Source organism: Eublepharis macularius, chromosome 6 (genome assembly GCF_028583425.1).
Source record: "Eublepharis macularius isolate TG4126 chromosome 6, MPM_Emac_v1.0, whole genome shotgun sequence".
Lineage (NCBI taxonomy): Eukaryota > Metazoa > Chordata > Lepidosauria > Squamata > Eublepharidae > Eublepharis > Eublepharis macularius.
This window is the reverse complement of record NC_072795.1, coordinates 139,871,358-139,890,951: the sequence shown is the minus strand read 5'-3', so window position 1 is coordinate 139,890,951 and position 19,594 is coordinate 139,871,358. Positions and strand designations below refer to the sequence as shown.

General features: G+C 47.5%; 1 protein-coding gene across 4 annotated transcripts in view; it reads right to left on the bottom strand.

Annotated features, from left to right (window-relative positions):
• The window catches only part of NRG3 (neuregulin 3), a 972,861-nt gene that overhangs the window by 35,729 nt on the left and 917,538 nt on the right, over positions 1-19,594 (bottom strand). For 3 of the 4 annotated variants that reach the window (XM_054983167.1, XM_054983166.1, XM_054983165.1), the window contains exon 7: positions 7,356-7,483. In XM_054983167.1, the coding sequence (XP_054839142.1) occupies positions 7,356-7,483 (128 nt within the window). Of the gene's footprint in view, positions 1-529; positions 533-7,355; positions 7,484-19,594 lie in introns of all 4 variants that reach the window. The other variant, XM_054983168.1, reaches the window with a different exon arrangement.

The following is a 19,594-nucleotide window of genomic DNA, read 5'->3' as shown; positions in this document are numbered from 1 at the left end:
ACATCTGGGCCACAAAAATGAGAAGCACAAATACTTGATGGGGGATACACTTCTGGGCAGTAGTATATGTGAAAGGGATCTTGGGGTAAGAGTGGACTGTAAACTGAATATGAGCAGTCAGTGTGATGCGGTGGCAAAAAAGGCTAATTCAATCCTGGGTTGTATCAAAGGGGCCATAGCATCGAAATCGCAGGAGGTCATAGCCCCTCTCTATACTGCCTTGGTCAGGCCACACCTGGAGTATTGTGTGCAGTTCTGGAGGCCTCACTTCAAAAAGGATGTGGACAAAATCGAGAGGGTACAGAGGAGAGCAACGAGGATGATCAGGGGTCTGGAGACTGAGCCCTACGAGGAAAGGCTGAGGGCCTTGGGAATGTTTAGTTTGGAGAAGAGGAGGTTGAGGAGGGACATGATTGCTCTCTTTAAATATTTGAAAGGCTGTCATTTGGAGGAGGGCAAAGAGCTGTTCCAGTTGGCAGCAGAGGGTAGGACGCGAAGCAATGGGCTAAAACTACATGCACAAAGGTACCGACTGGATATTAGGAAAAACTTTTTCACCGTCAGAGTAGTTCAAAAGTGGAATCAGCTGCCTAGGGAGGTGGTGAGCTCCCCCTCACTGGCAGTTTTCAAGAAGAGGCTTGTCAGAGAATACTTTACTTGTCAGAGATGCTTTAGGCTGATCCTGCACTGGGCAGGGGGTTGGACTAGATGGTCTGTATGGCCCCTTCCAACTCTATGATTCTATGATTCTATGAAATGGGCCCTGGAGTTGGATTGGGGAACATACGTGCAATAAGAAGCTAAACAATTGTTTTGAGTCCTTAACTAACAGTGCAAGGAGACATCTGGACATGTGCTTTAGATTCAGCTTTGCTCTTCTTCCCTTCTCAAGCTGTGCAAGTGCTGAAAGCAAGGAAGGAAAGATGAACAGAAGTTGTTTGGTACAACCAACAATGGTGCATATGCGTTTGTGCAGTAAAAAACCACTACACATGTACTAACCTCCTGTTACAGTGAGGAGCACTTTCTGCCACTTTAAAAAACAACCACAACAGGGAACCCCTGGAGAACAACGCATGCAAGGATATCAGAGAGGTCTGATGCCAGGAAGGGCATCACCACCTCTACCAGACAGGAGGCCCCTCGTGATGCAAAAACTCACAGACATCCCCTGAACCCACTAATCTACCTCGGACAGCCAGACCCAAGCCGGAAGCGCCTTCCTATCACTAAATGAAAATCCAACCCAGAGCCCTGCCACAGCAATCCATGGCAAAGGCAGCCACCAGTGCTCTCACCCTAAAGGACCCATAAAATGTGAGGTTGAAGGCTGCCTGGAACAGGGTGGCCTTGAACTAGGACCAGCCGATGCTGGGAAGCTGGCCCAGGAGTCTCTGAAGAACTGGCAAGGTGATGAATCACCTGAAAGCAAACCAAGGAGTCTGCAATGTTATTATGCTATGTTATTAACATAGCATGCCGAGAAAGCAATGTTAGAGTGCAAGGAAACCAGGGCAACATAACTTACAAGGCACACAAGCCACTCAGAGTGTGATGACTGCTGGTTAATGACCCACACCCCTGCCTGATTGTCCATCAGAAATGTATCTTCATGTTCTGGAACAGGTCCTTCCGTATGTAACTCCAAGAACATTGTGTCCTTGCTGATATCTGCCACCACCCATTCTGCAGGTCCCTGTTCTTGTCCAGAATACACTCTGAAACCAACGCCACCTGTGGCATTGAAGTGTATCTAGCAGGCAGCGCCCACATCTGAGGGCAACAGCCGGAAGGAGGTGACCTTGAAGTTATCAAGGAATGTGACCACACTTGCAGGTTCACCTTCATTCCCTTGGTGATCATAGTGGAGTGATGGGGCATGGTAGCCCCAGAGATTACCCTAATGAGAGCGGCGCAGATGGACCTCTAAGAGGTCCCCACTGTACACGTGAAACTCATGCACTCCAACATCTCCTTCAAGATGCATTTCTTGCTCCCAAGGGCCATGTCAGTTATGCTCCAGAGGGCTGTCAGCTTGCCTACTGGCAAGGCGGAAGGTGCCATTCACAGAGTCCATCAAGATGCTCAAATACACCAACTGCTCTGTGGGACTCTCTGGCACCAAAGGCATGCTCCAGCTCCTTGGCCAGCCTCCAAAAGGCTGAAATTGGTCAGCATCCACTGAGTTCCTGGTGAGAGGGAGGCAAGTACCAGCTTGCAGGTCCTCAGGTGATACAGCTGCACTGCTGTGGAGCCAGGTCATGGCAGACAACGGCCCAGATCCCAGTCCTCCTCCTTGGACCAGAAGGGCGTGGGAAGGCAGGTGCCAACCAGCCTGCCCCTGGAAGATGTGGTGCCTTGTCTCCCCCTGAACAATGGGCATGTAGGGAAGGCAAGCACCAGACACACATCCCTGTGCAACTCTGTCACACTAATGGAAGCAAGGCCACAGTAAGGTAAGGGCTCAGTGCCCTGCCCTCCCCCTTGGATAAGGAATGCACAGCGAGGGCTAACACAGCTCACACCTCCTCAGGGATGCCACCACAATGCCAGCAGCAAAGAGACCCGGTGGCCGAGTGAGGAAAGCAAGCACCAGGCAAGCGAGTGGGGGAGGCCAAGCCATGACCCCACCACGAGGCCACTCACCCAGCAGAGTCCCCTGGACTGCACCAGCCTTTCCCGGGACCCGGAGAGAAGGAGAATGGGGAGGGGCAGTTGCCGCTTTTCCGTAATATATTTCCCCGTTTGTTTATTTGCACTCCAGGTCCCCCAAGAGATACTCAGCCCTGAACTGAGACCATCAGTCCACTTCCACTGATCAAATGGGAATGGCAATGCAGACCAACGCTCCTCCTCTGCTCCTTCCCACATGCACTGCCTCACCATGAAGGAGGAGCCTACCCTCTATCCCAGTCTCGCCTCCCAGCTGCCATGTCACTCACTGATGAGTATGCAAGCCCCTTTACACTGGAGATCTGACCATGCACCAGGGGCATGCACTACCCACAATACTCACAATATGCTTTGTTGCCATTTTATCTGACTAGGATACTGCACATATTTCACATCTTCAGTATGTGTCAGACTGTGGCTTACTAAAAGTTGCAATCCAGACTATCTCTTGCAATTAGACATGAGTCCATTGGTTTCAAAAGATTTTACTGAATATAAACAACCATTATAGTCCACTAACCAAGATGCAATATCTTGGCTGGTACATGAGTATTGTTACGAATGACAGGCAAAGGCTAAGGTACAGAATAGCATACCCCTGTAGGCCCCATCCTCCCCCCACAGTTCTCAAAACAAACGGCTTGAGGCTGAGAAAGTGAAAGTCTCTCAAGGCTGGAAAAGTCGTAGTCATAACACTCCTCTTCTCCAAGATAACTGCTACTGAACTGCTTGCCATCTGCAAAGGAAGCACTTAAAATACTGACAGGATTAAAATGGAGTCTCTTTGGTTTGAACATACAGGAAACAAAGTCAGAACCTGACAGTATGCACTGTTTTGTGTAGCACATACCAAAGCTGGAAAATATGCATCGTGCCCTACACAGGCAAAATGTGACTGTGTGTGTCAGGAGGACTATATGCATAGCTGCAACATCTTGAAAGGTCTTCTGGTATTTACTGAAGAAGAGGAATTCAAGTATAAAACCTATCAGACGGCTGATCTATCACCTGTATAGTATTTGTAATCTGGTAACATAAAGTAATTTATGAAGCACTTGCACTGTGCATAAAAATCAATTCTGGACATATAAATCACTGACATTGGGAAGTCTATTGCCTGTTCCCCAAAAAAACAGCCTACTGTATTAAATACTAAATTATAAAATTACAAAAAGCATTCACCTATAAATCAAGTCATGCCCATCAATCGAAGCAAAGCCCTGCCTTAAAGTAGGAACACCACAGCTATAGATATCCGGTATTCTGCCCTGACAACTGGTAGTTGCCGTATCCCTTTTGAAAAACGAACAGTTCTGTTTATATGCATACAAACATTGTAATTCCCCTCCCCCAGGGCTTTTTTTCTGGGAAAAGAGGTGGTGGAACTCAGTGGGTTGCCCTCGGAAAAAATGGTCACATGGCTGGTGGCCCCACCCCCTGATCTCCAGACAGAGGGGAGTTGAGATTGCCCTCCGCGCCGCATGGCACGGAGGGCAATCTAAACTCCCCTCTGCCTGGAGATCAGGGGGCAGGGCCACCAGCCATGTGACCATTTTCAAGAAGTTCCGGAACTCCGCTCCACCGCATTCCTGCTGAAAAAAAGCCCTGCCCTCCCTGGAATTAAACGATGTTGATGACAAACACAGTGGGCTCAGTTCTGCTCATTTTTTTTAATGAAATCGTAATAGTCAGTGCAACCATATGGTTGCCAGCTCTTGAAAATTTAAAAAAAACACCCTGTAGCATGTGGGCAGGGCCTAGGAGCAGCGCTTTCAGGGTCAAGAGCTGAAGCCCAGAGGAAATCAACAAGGAAACCAGAGCACATATTCATACTTCTAGTCAAATCCATGGGGCTTAAGGCTACTTAAACTGGACAGTCTCATGTTCTGTCCTGCTGCCTTGATGATACAGGTCAGAAAGCGTGGACCTTCCAGCAAGCTGCTCAATGTTTTATATTTTTCATTTTCTAGCTGAGATTTTAGGGCTGAGTTTTCATTATTGACTGATGGCATTTAATGTTTTTTTTTATTATGTTTTATTCTTGTAAGCCGTCCTAAGCAGGTTCCCTGGAATGGCAGGATAGAATTTTCTTACATTTATCAATAAAGCACATTTCAAGGAGGAAGACAAGCGCAAGGATCACTGCCTGAGCCCTGAGCCTTCAGTCGCTGAAGCTTTGTCTCTTCCTGCAGTTCATTTATTCTGCAATCATTTATCTTGCTTCTGTAATGGGGGATGTTAATATCACGCAGAGGCACTCAACCTGGTGAGCCCCTACCTGCCATCCGAAATACTACAACCCAGCCTCTGCTGAGCTTATTTGCTGACTGTAGAACAGGTTCAGTTTCCCATGGAAGTGATAAATTGGTGTCTGGACTGTACCGGTTCATATTGAAGCAATGATTGAATGGCCCTGTAGACTACAGAGGGAAACTAGATGTCACAGAGAATTAGATGTCAGGGAAGCTGGGCTAGAAGCTCTCCCCGAGATGCTATTTTGCAGGGGGCTGGTTTCTGGGAAAAGAGGTGGTGGAACTCTCAAGAGGGGGATGAGGAAGAAACACACAGGTTTCTTTGAAATATTATTATTTTCAAACACTATTGCCGAGTATTTTCAAGAGGTGCCGGAACTCCGTTCCACCGCGTTCCCCCTGAAAAAAAGCCCTGCTATTTTGCCAATCAGGGAGTTTTTCTTTTCTTTTTTTTAAAGAATGATGGAAGAATTTTCAGTCATGTGATTCCCCCATCTTACAGTCTGAAATGGCACGGCCCCAGACATAACACTTGCATGAGAATTAAGGCTGATCTGTGGATGGGCATTTTAAAAGAAAAATTGGAATAGCACAGAGGTAGATTATTGTCACTTGTGTACGTGGCATGAAGTGCTATAACACCCCAGGGCATTTTCCTGGAGTGTGCATACATGCTTTGTTGCTTAGAGACACATTCCAGGACATTTGGAAGCCTGTGTGGGAATTGGACAGAACTAAGAGCCAAGCCACAAGTGACGAATGACACTTGCCTGGCAAGTGAACAGACTCACGTGTATTCCTCCCTGTTCACTTGCCCTCCACTTGCGCTCCACTTGATCACTTTGGAACGGGACATTTCTCTCTAATTGCACACATTATGAAGGTCTAGCAACAGTTATTCGACAATAAGCAAAACAGATAAAATGCGAGATGAAACTTTCACTTTGAAAAAAAAAGGACCTATGAAGGTCACATTATGCACATACTCTGCTTTGGGACCCACTTTAAAACAAGCCATCATGGCTGCTGGTTTGGGGACCCTTGGCCAGATGCTATCTATGCAGTGGGCTCCCTTCCTGGTGGCAGTGTTGATGCACTTAGAGAGGGCAGGAAAGCAAATGGATGCTCTTTGTGGCCATTGCTTCTTGCTCACCCACCAAGGTGAACAAGCTGAAGTTGACACTTGCTTCTCTGTCCTCTCTGATTGGCCGCTGCTCCAAGAAGCTACCCCTGCTTGTCAAGGCCGGTGAGTGGCCTCCAGGAGGCAAAGAAAGAGCAGGAGGAAGGGGAGGAGCTTCCATCTCCACCTGCCGTGGTGGCATGCCGCGACATCCACCGGATCCAATGGGGCCTAACACCACTTCGGCCACCATAGGTAGAGAGAGGGTCGATGGCCCTCTCAAGGCCAAGGGCCTGAGCAGTTGTTCAACACGGCCTGCCACAGATCCTGGACTTGTGAGACAGCGGAATAAATGAATAACAGACAGAGAAAACTCTTCAGCGACATGAAAGAGCTGAATGGTGAGAGTTCAAGGGGAGATCCTGGGGAAATAAGAAATTTTAGATGCAAGTATTTCTATTTCCACGTGTGAAATGTTGGAGGGGACACGTTCTCATTTAATTTATAAAGAGCACTCAGATCTAAATACTGCACAACACAGTTCCACTGTCTTGCAACAAACCTCCAAGAAGATAATGGCAATCAAGATGCCGCTGTGCCAATTGAGGACATCTTGTTTAATGCAGAGTATGATGAAAACGGCACACGTGTTTCTTCACCGCCAGCCCAACTGACAAGAAAGCCTCGAGCAGGAAACCACCACGGCACGTGCAGAAGCACACACACGCAGCCAAACAGAACAATATTTTCATTCGATCCGATTTGAAGGGCACACATGTGCCAATTGTGTCTCTCATCGTTCGGATACAGCTTTGCTTTTGGCCTTGGAAAGATTGTGCTGCCGATCTACTGAGAACTCTCTTTCTGAAGGTACAGCAGCCTGTTGCTGCACACCCAGATAAATATGCAAAGCAGTTGTTTTTCACACTGAGAGCCATTTGTTTGAAGCAGCACTGAGAAAGTTTGAAAGTCGGCATCACAGCCTGCCTATGGGAGGATGAGTCATTAACTTCATAGATGAAGTAATGGTTTCTCAGAATACAATTGTTTCATTCACTGGTCTGTGACTACAGCTTTGATGGTATCCTTAATACTTCCTCTAGGCCTTTTACAAAAAAAGAAAAAGAAAGAAAATGGAACTTTGAGAGCAGAAGTAATGAGCATTTTATATCTACAATGGTAGAAATGCTGGGCAGCTGTTTAATGAACAGAACAAAGCTCCCTTAATGTCATGCAGCCTCAAATCACCATGCCCAACCATCTTGCCCGTGTATTACAAAAGAAAAGTCAATTAAGAGCCGTTTTCTTACCTGTGTGGCCTCATAGGCTGGCTTCCTCTGTCTGGAGACAAGGATTCGGGAAAGGACGGAGTTCCTGAAAAAGTCGATTCCATGGTTTTCCCCATCACCGGCTCTGAAGGCTTGTTGGCCTTTGAATACTGTGGCAAAGAAAATGGGAACCCACATTAATCATGCATTAAAGGCTGTATATATTGCTCTCTAACATCTATGTGCGCCCTGACCTGGATAGCCCAGGTGAGCCTGATTTCCTCGGCTCTCAGAAACTAGGCAGGGTCAGCCTTGGTTAGTACTTAGATGGGAGGCCTCCAATGAAGACCAGGGTTGCAGAGGCAGGCAATGGCAAACCACCTCTGTTAGTCTCATGCCATGAAAACCCCATCAGGGGTCGCCCTATGTCAGCTATGACTTGAGGGCGCTCTCCACCACCAACATCCATGTGAAGTGGGACCACGCTTGGCATTCATGCCAGAGTCAAACCACTGGCACATTCTATCCGAGCACACCATACTCAGCGGCTTTCCAAATTCTGAACCTCGGATCGTAGGCCTGGGTTTGTCTACTGAGACTAGCGCTCTCTGTCCAACTGGTGGCAGCTTTCCAAAATCTCAGGGAGAGATCTGTCAGAGGCCGGCCACCTGAACTCCTTCAACTGGAGTTGCCACAGACCGACTGCAGGCAAAAGATATCCTTTACCCTTGAGCTGTGAAGCTACCATAAATACAATCTCTCCATCCCCAAGCACATAAAAGTGTGATTGCTTGTTTCCATGGCAGTTAGCCAGAGTAAGGTGTTGAACGCTGCCTAGAGGTGGAGCCGGAAAGCAAACCACGGCACGGGGCACTGGAGTGCAAGTCCTGAAGAGGAAAGGCCCTTTAAACTTGCTGGTGATGGCATACTGAAGAAGGGGTGAAAGTGAGAGTAAGGGAGTGAGGGGCATTGCCAGGCAGAGATTTGGGATGGCCCCAGAGCTTCTGAACTCTTGGAATGGAATAACGAGGGGGGGGGAGGTTTCCCCACACTTTTTACAAAAAAGCCAGTGTGGTATAGTGGTTAGAGTGTCAGACTAGGATATGGGAGACCCAGGTTCAAATCCCCACTCTGCCATGAAAGCTTGCCCCTGGGAGACCTTGGGCCAGACATTCACTCTCAGCATAACCTACTGCACAGGATAAAATGGTCACCACTGGACAGAAAGTCAGGCTACAAATGAGGTAAACAAATATAATGAACAGAAGAAGGTGCCTTATGAGTCTCTCTGGCCTATTACTGGCTGTTCTGGCAGAAGTTCCCAAGGCCTGAGGCTGAGATTATGCTACCCAGGATTTTTCTGTACAATGTATTTTCTGGACTTGTTACCCAATATGCTGTCGAATACTATTCTGTGCTGTGTAAGCTGGGAGAGAGTACTATTTTCCACTCCAAATCTGAAACAGAGCACAAGGCTCTCGGGTATCAGGGCTGGGACAAAAACATGACTGCCTAAGGCCATTTCCGCACGTGTTGAATAATGCACTTTCAATGCACTTTAGCAATCCTTTGGAAGTGGTTTTTTTGTTTGTTTCATACATAAAAACCCGATTCCAAATGGTCACTAAAGAGCAATGAAAGTGCATCATCATCATCATCATCATCATCATCATCATATTACATTTCTAGACCACCCTCCCCATCAGACAGGCTCAGGGCGGTGTAACAACATCCAATTTTTACATAAAGTTTAAAAACAATAAAAACATTATAAAAAACATTAAAACACTATTCCATATACAATTAAAATTTCTCAATTGGCAGATATAAAAATTAAAATACAGCATTTTAGGCACAGGGCTTGGCTCTTGCATCATGCCCTGCGTCACCCTTATGAGCTCCTGCACGGGGGGTGGATGGTCTTCAGTGGTATGGCCAGCGAGAGGACAGCCTAGCCCCCACCAAACGCCTGGCGGAACATCTCCGTCTTGCAGGCCTGGCGGAAAGATAACAAATCCTGCCAGGCCTTAGTTTCCTCAGACAGAGAGTTCCACCAGGTCGGAGCCAGAACTGAGAAGGCCCTGGCTCTGGTAGAGGCCAGGTGGACCTCCCTGGGGCCAGGGACCATCAGCAAGTTCTTAGTGGCTGATCGAAGCGACCTCCGGGGAACATATGGGGAGAGGCGGTCCCGAAGGTATGCTGGGCCCAGTCCGCATAGGGCTTTATAGGTCAGCACCAGAACCTTAAACCGGACCCGGTACTCAACCGGTAACCAGTACAGCTGACGGAGGATAGGTGTTATATGTGCCATGATTGGAGCTCTGGCAACCACCCGTGCAGCTGCATTCTGAACCAGCTGCAGTTTCCGGATCAAGCCCAAGGGAAGCCCTGCGTAGAGTGAGTTACAGTAGTCTAATCTGGAGGTGACCGTTGCCTGGATCACTGTCGTAAGGTCATGGGTCGATAGGTAGGGGACAAGTTGCTGAGCCTGTCTTAGATAGAAAAATGAGGATCGAACAACCGCTGCAACCTGTGCCTCCATAGACAAGGAAGCATCCAGGACCACCCCCAGGCTCCTCACTCTCGACACCGGCGTAACCGGCGCTCCATCGAGAGTGGGGAGCCGGAGTCCTGCACCCATGAACCCCAGACCCACATGCAGGTCCTCCATCTTCGAGGGATTCAGTCTCAGCTGACTCTGCTTCAACCATCCAGTCACAGCTCTGGAGGCACGTTCCAGGACATCTGAGGCAGAGTTGGGCCAGCCGTCCATCATCAGATACAATTGTGTGTCATCTGCATAGTGATGGCACCCAAGTCCAAAACTCCATACCAGCTGGGCGAGGGGACGCATATATACATTAAATAGCAGGGGGGAGAGTATTGCCCCGTGAGGGACACCACACACCAACGGGTGGCGGGATGACAACTTCTCCCCTAGTGCCACCCTCTGTCCCCGACCATGGAGAAAAGAGACAAACCACTGCACGGCTGTGGTTCTCCACCTGGGTAACAAAAATGCAAAGCATGTATACTGGGTGGGGGATACAATTCTGGGTGTGTGAACAAGATCTTGAGGTAGGGGAGGATGGGAAGCTAAATATGAGCAGTCAGTGTGATGCAGCAGCAAAAAAGTCAAATGCAATCTTGCGGTGTATCAACAACGGCATAACATCCAAATCACAGGGTGTCATTGTCCCCTTATAAACCACTTTGGTCAGACCCCACCTGCAGTATTGTGTGCAACTGTGGAGGCCTCACTTCAAAAAGGATGTGGACAAATTGGAATGGGTGCAAAGGAGAGCAACCAGGATGGACAGGGGCCTGGAGACCGAGCCCTACAAGGAAAGACTGAGGGGCCTGGGAATGTTTGGTCTGGAGAAGAGGAGGTTGGGGGGAGACATGATGGCTCTCTTTAAGTATTTAGGGGAGAAAAGGGAGCTGTTCCTGTTAGCAATAGAGGACAGGACTCGAAACAATGGTTTTAAACTAAAGGAGGGAAGGTACCGGCTGGACATTTGGGGGAAAAATCTTCATGTTAAGAGTAATTCAACAGTGGAATCAGCTGCCTAGGGGCGTGGTGGGTTCTGCCTCAATGGCAGTTTTCAAGGAGTGGCTGGAGGAAATCGTTGTCAGCAGGGCTTTTTTTCAGCCAGAACATGGTGGAATGGAGTTCCGGAACCTCTTGAAAATGGTCACATGGCTGGTGGCCCCACCCCCTGATCTCCAGACAGAGGGGAGTTGAGATTGCCCTCTATGCCACTCAGCGGCACAGAGGGCAATCTCAACTCACCTGTCTGGAGATCAGGGGGCGGGGCTGTCAGGGCTTGCCGCAGCTGCCGCTGGGCGTGGCACTGGGCAGTCTGCCCCTGACATCACAGGGGGGGGGCAGGGATTCTGCAGGACCCTGCTCTGTGGAAGGAGGGGTGGTATACCTCACCCTGACTTCCTCTCAATCCACTCGCTGGCCTGCTCAACCTGGCCTGCCTGCCCCCTGCCTCTTCCACCATCTCTTCCTCCCAAGACTCTCCTTCAAGCCTCCACTCTCCTTCTTGCCTTTTCCTTGGCTTCTCTCCACTCCAACTCTTCTCCATCACTCCTACTCAAACCCACCACCCCAGAGCTCTTCCCAGCCACCCTTTATAGGGTTTCCTTTCTCCACCCCGCCCTCCTTCCAGGCTTGTTCCTTCTCCTGACCGGGCCCAGCTGTGCGTTCCTCCAGGTGTTTCCCTCCAACCACTAATCCCTCCTGGGCTCTTTTGCCTTGCTGGCAGGGTGGGGTTGAGTGCGAGCCATCCCCAGCTCCTTGGCCTTGCTCACGAGGAGCTGCCCCAGCCAGCCTCTGAGCTACTGAGCTTGCCTGGCCCTGCTCACGAGGAGCTGCCTTAGCCAGCTTCTGTGCTGCCTGCTCAGCAATGCTGGGCGGGGCTACCCATCTCCTCCCCCAGAATGCCTGTGGCAGCCCCCCCTGGAGAGGCTTGGCTTCTAGCAATTCCTGAGCCAGGCTGCTGTCTTCTAGCCATGGTGTGGCTCTGGGCTGCAGCGGCGGCGTCCTCTCCCTGCCAGGTAAGGGCTCTGCTTGGGCTGCTGCTGCTGCTGGACCCACATTCCCCCTGCTGTGGCCCTTTCCCTCCGGCCTGTTTAGCCCCCTCTCTTCTCCCTGGAAGGTGGGGCTGGCTGGTCTCTCCTTTCCCCCTCCACCCCTCTGAGGTCCTCGCCTTTTGCCCCCTCCCCCTGGAGTAGGTAGGTTCTGGCCCTGTTTGCTGGCTTGGGGGGTGGAGTTGCTGCCACCCTTTTGTCCCCTGCTGTTCCCTCTTGTCAAGTCTGGGGGCTGGGGCTCAGACCCCGGACAGGGGCCACCAGCCATGTGACCATTTTCTCCGAAGGCAACCCACTGAGTTCCACCACCTCTTTTCCCAGAAAAAAAGCCCTGGTTGTCAGGGACGCTTTAGGCTGCCCCTGCATTGGGCAGGAGGTTGGACTAGATGATTTGTAAGGCCCCTTCCAATTCTATGATTCATTCATGCCCATTTGTGTCTGAAGAACGGAGCTCTGACTCCCTCAAGTTTACACTCTGAAAATCTTGTTCCTCTCTAAGCTGCCACTGGAGTCAAATCCTGCTGTTCTGCTGCAAACCTACCTAAACTCTCTTTGGGGTGAAGAAGCCCAACTCCTGCTGTTGCGCTACTGGCAGCCTCCCTGTGCTAAAGAAATTGGCACCTGGTGGGAATGGTCTGTATGGTCCAACCCAAGCCCAACGCTCCTGCTTGCCATACGATTAAGCACTCTTGTTACTTTGTAAACGGAAGATTGCTTATCTTGAGCATCAGTTTCACATCTCACAACATGACAAATATAACCCTTCCAGTGTGACTCTTGAATGATCCTAGTGGACTGTCCAGTGCTTCACACTTGCTTGTTACAAGTTGCAGTTTGGAAGAAGAATCTGAACTAGAAATAGAGAGCTTGAAAGGCTGCAGGGAGCACTGTGCTGGAAAGCAAACATCTGTATTTTTTAACCTTGCATGTGGTTTTTATAATCAAGCTGTTGAAGCTTTAGCTGGCACAGAGGTGAACGAGTAGAATTTTTTTCAATGCTATTATGCAAACAGCTGAAAATATAATGAAGCAGGCTGGAGTGTAAAGCAAATTTGCAATGCCTTTTAATACCAGCTACAAAGAGAAGTGGAGGGATTATAGTCATTTCCTTAAATTTACATAGCTGCTTCTCTTGAAAAAGATTCCAAAAGCACACTGAAATTGTTAAACAACATGCATTGTTTCCAGAGTCATTGTTCCCATAGAAAGAATCTTCTCTCCCTCTGTTGTATAATCAGAGAATCTACCGATCTTCTGCCAGTTGGCTAAGGTCAGGCATGTTGACTTGCTTTGCATGAACATTCCCCAAAACACACATAACAGAGGGTGGAATACACGTTACTAAGTACCATGGGGTGCTCAAGTGCAGGATTGTATGTGTAGCCCTCAGTCCACATGCAGGCTGTTCTTGCTTGGCACACATGAATGCTGCTTTCATAGTAGCTCCCTTTGTGTGATTGCATCTGCGGGTGATTCCGGAGGGCAGAGCACCAATTCAGCTCTGTTTTTGCCTCAAGAACAAGTACTGTAAGCTCCTTTGACTTGCCAATTTGCATTTATTTAAGGTGTGAGAAAGTGTCAAGATCTGCATTTCAATGAATGGATGTGGGGGAAACTGGGACACTTTTAGCAGTTGAGGAGGATATTATATTGAACTCGTGAATGTACAAGGAATAAACTGAAATGTGACTAAGCAAGTGAGTGCATGGGAAGTTGGAGGAGGGACACGTGAAATGAGGTTCATTTGAGCATCCCTAGGTACTTAATAACGTGTATTTCCACCCAGAAAAACATACTGCTCGAAGGACCCAACACACCAACTGGTTCAAACCATGGACTACAACATGGTCAAGGAACTTCCCAACTCCAGTCTAGGGGTCCAATTAGGGAAGAAAAAAGTGAGGGAGGGGGTTCAACCAGATCCACAAGACCCAGGCCTGACCCCACCAATTTTGACCTCGCCTCCCATGGTTTCATAAACCATGGCTGTTTCCACACAGATTACCTTCTTCTGGAAAACAGCGTCTTCACGCGCGAAATCACGCGAGAAGACGCTGTTATCGTGCAAAATCATCCGAGAAGACACTGTCTTCTGCGATAACAGTGTCTTCTCGCGTGATAACAGCATCTTCTCACGTGATTTCGCGCATGAAGACACTGTTTTCCGGAAGAAGGTAAGCTGTGTGGAAACGGCCCACATCTTTGGCCCTGTCACTACTGGATGCTGTATAGATCATGCCCGTCACTCCCCCACTTCTAGCAATATCACTTCTTCCCATTTGTTCTCACTGTGCTTATGAGAGGCAGGGTCCAGAAAGAGAAATCTCAGGCATCATGCTGGACTCAGGGCCAAGTTACAAGTGACGAACGACACTTGGACGGCAAGTGAACAGACTCTCGTGTATTCCTCCCTGTTCACTTGCACTCCACTTGCACTATGTGATCGAGTGGAGTGCAAGTGGAATGTAAGTGAACAGGGAGGAATACACGTGAGTCCACCACATTGCAACCCCAAGATGAGGCGAACGTAAATTCGCCTGGAAAGTCATAAGGATGCAATCCATTCAAGATGACAAGTTCTGGTATTGCTCCTGGGAGCGTTCGCATGAGTGAGAATGGTGGTAGCGCATTATCTAAGCTCCCCAGGGTCAAGTGTTCACAGAGGGCAGCAGAAATTACTGCTAATCTACTCATCCCTAACACCTTAGAGCAGTTTATGGGTGCATTAGAGGCCACTCCATCAGAGTGGATTCCGCTATATGACAACCTGATCAATGATCTTGCCGGGATCATGATGTCGTATACACGTGAGTCTGTTCACTTGCCGTCCAAGTGTCATTCGTCACTTGTAGCTTGGACCTCAGAGGGCAATGATTTCAACGGAGATGCAGGGGAAGTGACAGAGGACGGCAGACATGGCCATAAGCGTATCCCTTTCAGGAATCAAACTCGTGATTCACAGCATCTCTGCGCCAGTCTGTTCCTGTACTGTGACAGAGAGAACTTTCATGGGGCTCTGATCCTTTTCTGGGTTGAACGCTGCTCCATCCCCTTGTTCTTCCACTGAAAACATCAAAGCGGCACGGAAACATTGAACCATCGTGGCATATATTTTCACATAAGTGGGTCTGCATTTGCACACCTTTTAAGGGAGAGCAATTATACCTCACATCTGATGCACCATATGGACATTCACAGAAGTCTGACAAGTCTTTTCGGAGCCAGCTCGCAGGGAGATCATGCTAAAAAGCCAGTTGCTGTGATTAAGGGTGGAATTAATTACTAGGAATGATTGCAAAATCCTATGAAGGTGGATTACACAATCAGATTCCATTCTTCCTCATCTCTCTGGATCAACACCTGACCTATGGGGATCTTGCAGAGGAGTCCTACAGGATTTGCACTTTTGGGGTGTTTTTTATTTGTTCCCAGTGCCCACATAGACCACGAACACGGGGGATTTCTTTGCTTTAAAATCCTCCAGATTCAAAGATTCCAAGAAAAGCAGATACTTGTGCTGCACAATAGAGGCAAAAAAGTAATAGAAAGAAGCCCCTCCAAAACGAGCCCTTTGCGTGATGAAAAACTTTTAAAAAATATATAGTACACAAAAGGCTTCTGTGAAGGAGCTGCTCTTATTTTAGTTTATGTATTGCCAAAGCGCCCAATTGTGCTCTTCTGTTCCATAGAAACAAAAACAGCAATCCCTTTAAAACTCGCTCTCAAAATATTTTTTCTGTTTTCAGTTCACAAAGGGCTAGTTTTGAAGGGACATTTTTGGCGGTTTCTGTGCTGAAGAAGATTACAGTAGTCCTATTCTGTAGCACAGAAATAAAAAATAATAGAAATCCCTTCAAAATTATCCCCTTGCATGCTAGAAAATCTTGGGGCTTTCGGGGTTTCTTTCAGCTATACAGCAAACGAGGGGCTAGTTTTGAAGGGGCTTTTGCTATTTAGTTGCAACACCTGGGTGTACTTTACCCAGGATTCCCCATTCTCAGGGTTACAGATGTGCAGAACAATGACATATATTAAATAAAGGACTTTATAGTCAGAAAAACAGCTGTGCAGTCCAGTAAGCACAACCATCTATGCGGTTCAAAAAGCAAACAATTAAACATATACATATCATATGCAGGGTAGAGACATATATTAAACAAAGAACTTACAGTCAGAAAAATAACTGTGTGGCCCAATGAGCTATTCAGCTATGCAGTTCAAAAAGCAAACAATTGACCATCTACCAGCTAATTATGTTGTTTTGTAAACCTTTTCAGACTAAAGTCTGAAACTATCTTTCCAGTTTATCATGATTCTGTACACTCATCATAAATCTATTCACCCATGTCTGTATCTGAAGAACTGAGCTGTGACTCACAAAAGCCACAAATGTTGTGAGTCTTATAGGTGCTACTGGACTCTTGCTCTTTTCCACTGCTACAGATAGACGGACATGGCTACCTATCTTGAGCCACCTGACCCCATTATTCGGCCTTGGTCCTCTGGCCCCATGGGTTTTCCTCTCATAGTGAGGGAGGATTTTAGTCTCCAAGTTGATTTAGTCCTTCAGCCCTGTGCAGAGACTGCCAACAATTAGTGGCATACACCTGACATGGATTTTTAATATATACAAAAAGCTGCTCTTTCCTATATAAGAAAATCTGCAAGCCAGAATATTCACTGAGCACTGTGTGGTACTTACTAGCAAAAGAGAAGCCATTGGCATAAAGAGTAACTACAACAAGGGCTGCTACGGGTAAAGCCTGTACAAAACAAAACAACAGTTCCCGTAGTAGATGTAGAGATTCTCTATGTGTACATTAAAGTATTTTGAAATTTTTATCTATATTTTATATAAAGTGCAAGTCCTTAAATAATAAGTGCAAATGCACAAGTTAACAATAACATCAGCCACTTTCTCACAATAATTATTACAGATGTTCTTAAAGTAACAGTATAATCACACAATTTACATACCTAATATATGCTCAGTGACCATCATTAAACTTCATTTATCCAATAAATACATTTATTCCAATAAATTGTATATACATAGGCAGGGCTTTTTTTCTGGGGAAAAAAGGTGGTGGAACTCAGTGGGTTGCCCTCGGAGAAAATCATCACATGGCTGGTGGCCCCGCCCTCTGATCTCCAGACAGAGGGGAGTTGAGATTGCCCTCCGTGCCGCTGGAGCGGCGCGGAGGGCAATCTCAACTCCCCTCTGTCTGGAGATCAGGGGGCGGGGCCACCAGCCATGTGACCATTTTCTAGAGGTTCCGGAACTCCGTTCCACCACGTTCCTGCTGAAAAAAAGCCCTGTACATAGGAGAATAAATATAGATGTCCAATCCTCTGATACAAATATACAATGTGTGTGTGAAAAGGAAACATGAACAATGGGATTCGTTTTTAATTCCATACATTTTTAATTCTTCCTATTTTTCAAAAGGAAGACAGATATGTCTCTATGCAGAATGCTCTATGTGTATTAAAAAGCCTGATCGTATTACGATACAATTCTGGTTTTAAAACGTCCAAATGTGCGTAGTGTAGCCATAAAAATATGAAGCATGTTGTTGCACTATGCTGAAAACTGGATAAGGAAAGCCCTGCGCCCGATCCCAGCCCCTAGTGCTCAGTAGAGAACAGAAACTGGTTCTGAAGTTCATCAGGGGCAGAGATTAGGGTTTTGAAGTTAACATCATGAATTAACGTCTACTGAACTGGGAATGGATTTTTCAGAATAAAGTAGTCTGGTCTTTTGATAATGAAGAAGCAGGTCAATCATGTCAGCCAATCAAGAAGAAAATCAAAACTTATGAAATGAAAATAGTGAGAATCCAAAAAATTCCACAATTGTTGAAGTAGCAAAGAAGCCAGGGTCTGTTCATCCAACCGTATAAAAGGCTAACCGTGTTCCAGACAACTCACTTCCTATGCTGGTGTGCCTGCAGAGGGCGTCATCATGGAGGGAAGCCCGGAAGAGGCAACTCTTCCCTTCAGAAAGCGTGCCACGGCGGGAAGCCAGCTGGGATCAGGAGCAGAGCAGATGGCAATGCCCACCCCCTGCCTTCACCCTGCCACGATCAGGCACGGAGCAGGAATCAATGCCCGCTCTCCCCTTCACCCAGCTGGGCTCAGGACTGGAGCTGGTGGCAATACCCGCTCCCTCTTCAACCTGCTGGAATCTTGCACCAAGCAGGCAGCAATGCCCTCCCTCCCTTCATCTAGCCTGGATCAAATGCGGAGCAGGCAGCAATGCCCATCCCGCTTCAACCAGACAGAATCAAGCACAGAGGAGGCAATGCCTGCCCTCTGTTCACCCGCCCAGGATCAGGAGCGGAGCAGGTGGCAATGCCCGCCCCCCCCTCCACCAGTCGGGATTAGCAGTGGATGATGAAGTAATGCCAACCCCCCTTCACCTGTGGAGCAGGTGGCAATGCCCTCCTCCTGCCTTCACCCTGCTGGGATCAGGCATGGAGTAGGAGGCCATTCCTGTCTCCCTTCTCCCAGAAAGGGTCAGGAGCAGAGGAGGTGGCCCCCCTTCACCCTGTCAGAATCAGGTGTGAAGCACATTGCAATGCCTGACCCCCTTCAGCTGCCCACGATCAGGCACGGAGCAGGAGGCAATGCCCGCCCCCCTTCACTCAGCTAGGATCAGGAGTGGAGCTGGTGGCAATGCCCACCTTCCCTTCACCCAGCTGGAATCAGGAGCAGTGCCGGTGGCAATGTCTGCCTCCTGCCTTCACCCGGCCAGGATCATTCACAGAGGAGGAAGCAATGCTCGCTTATCTGCTGTCCCCTTTATAGAGCCCTTTGTATTTTTTCCCACAACAGGCTTTGTTACTAGTCTAAATATTTTTCAGTCACTCCCAGTGATCAACAATTTTTATTCACACACTATTCCGCATCAGGATTTCTTTTCTTTTTTCTTTTTCTTTTTTGCATTGTTACCTCTGTTACACCTTCTGCTCTTGGTTTCTTAGAGGCATTCTCTCCCGTTCCCCTTTTTTGACATCCAGTGATAACCCCAGGATCGCAGAACCATTTTACATCTCCAATAAATGTTATCAAATTCTTTTTGAAATTAATCAGAACATATTTTGTTATGTATTGTTTATTGTTATACATCGTTGTGTTACTGTAATTTTGAGCATTATAAAGTTTCAATAATTTTTTTTTTAAAAAAGAACATTTCGCCTAAGGTGAAATTTCTGCATTCTGACAGATATAGTAGAAATTCAACTAAAGTCAAGTAAGCTTTAAGAGTATCTGTGGGAGGCTTAAACAGATAGTTTAGCATCCCATTGAAATTGCTGTGGCTGAGAAATTGTTAATGTTGGCTGAATTGTGCACAACAAAACAGAATGACAGCGCACAACAGCCTAGAAGATTATGAATTCACTTCGTTTGATTACAGTTGTGCTAGAAACGTAGACGGGAATGATTCTTTTCTAACAACAATCAAGAGGAGGAAGTGAAGTATGACCAAATAGTTGGAATTAATGGACGGCCCTACATCAAGATCATGTTGATAAAAGAGCTGGGACAAAAGCAAATGAAGCATTCAATAAACATCCTATTCATCTTCAATCCTGATACAGTCTTCCTCTGTGTAGTAGATTAACGGCTCCATTTTCCTGACATACCAAATCACTTGTCTGCTATTGTTAATGTTGTTA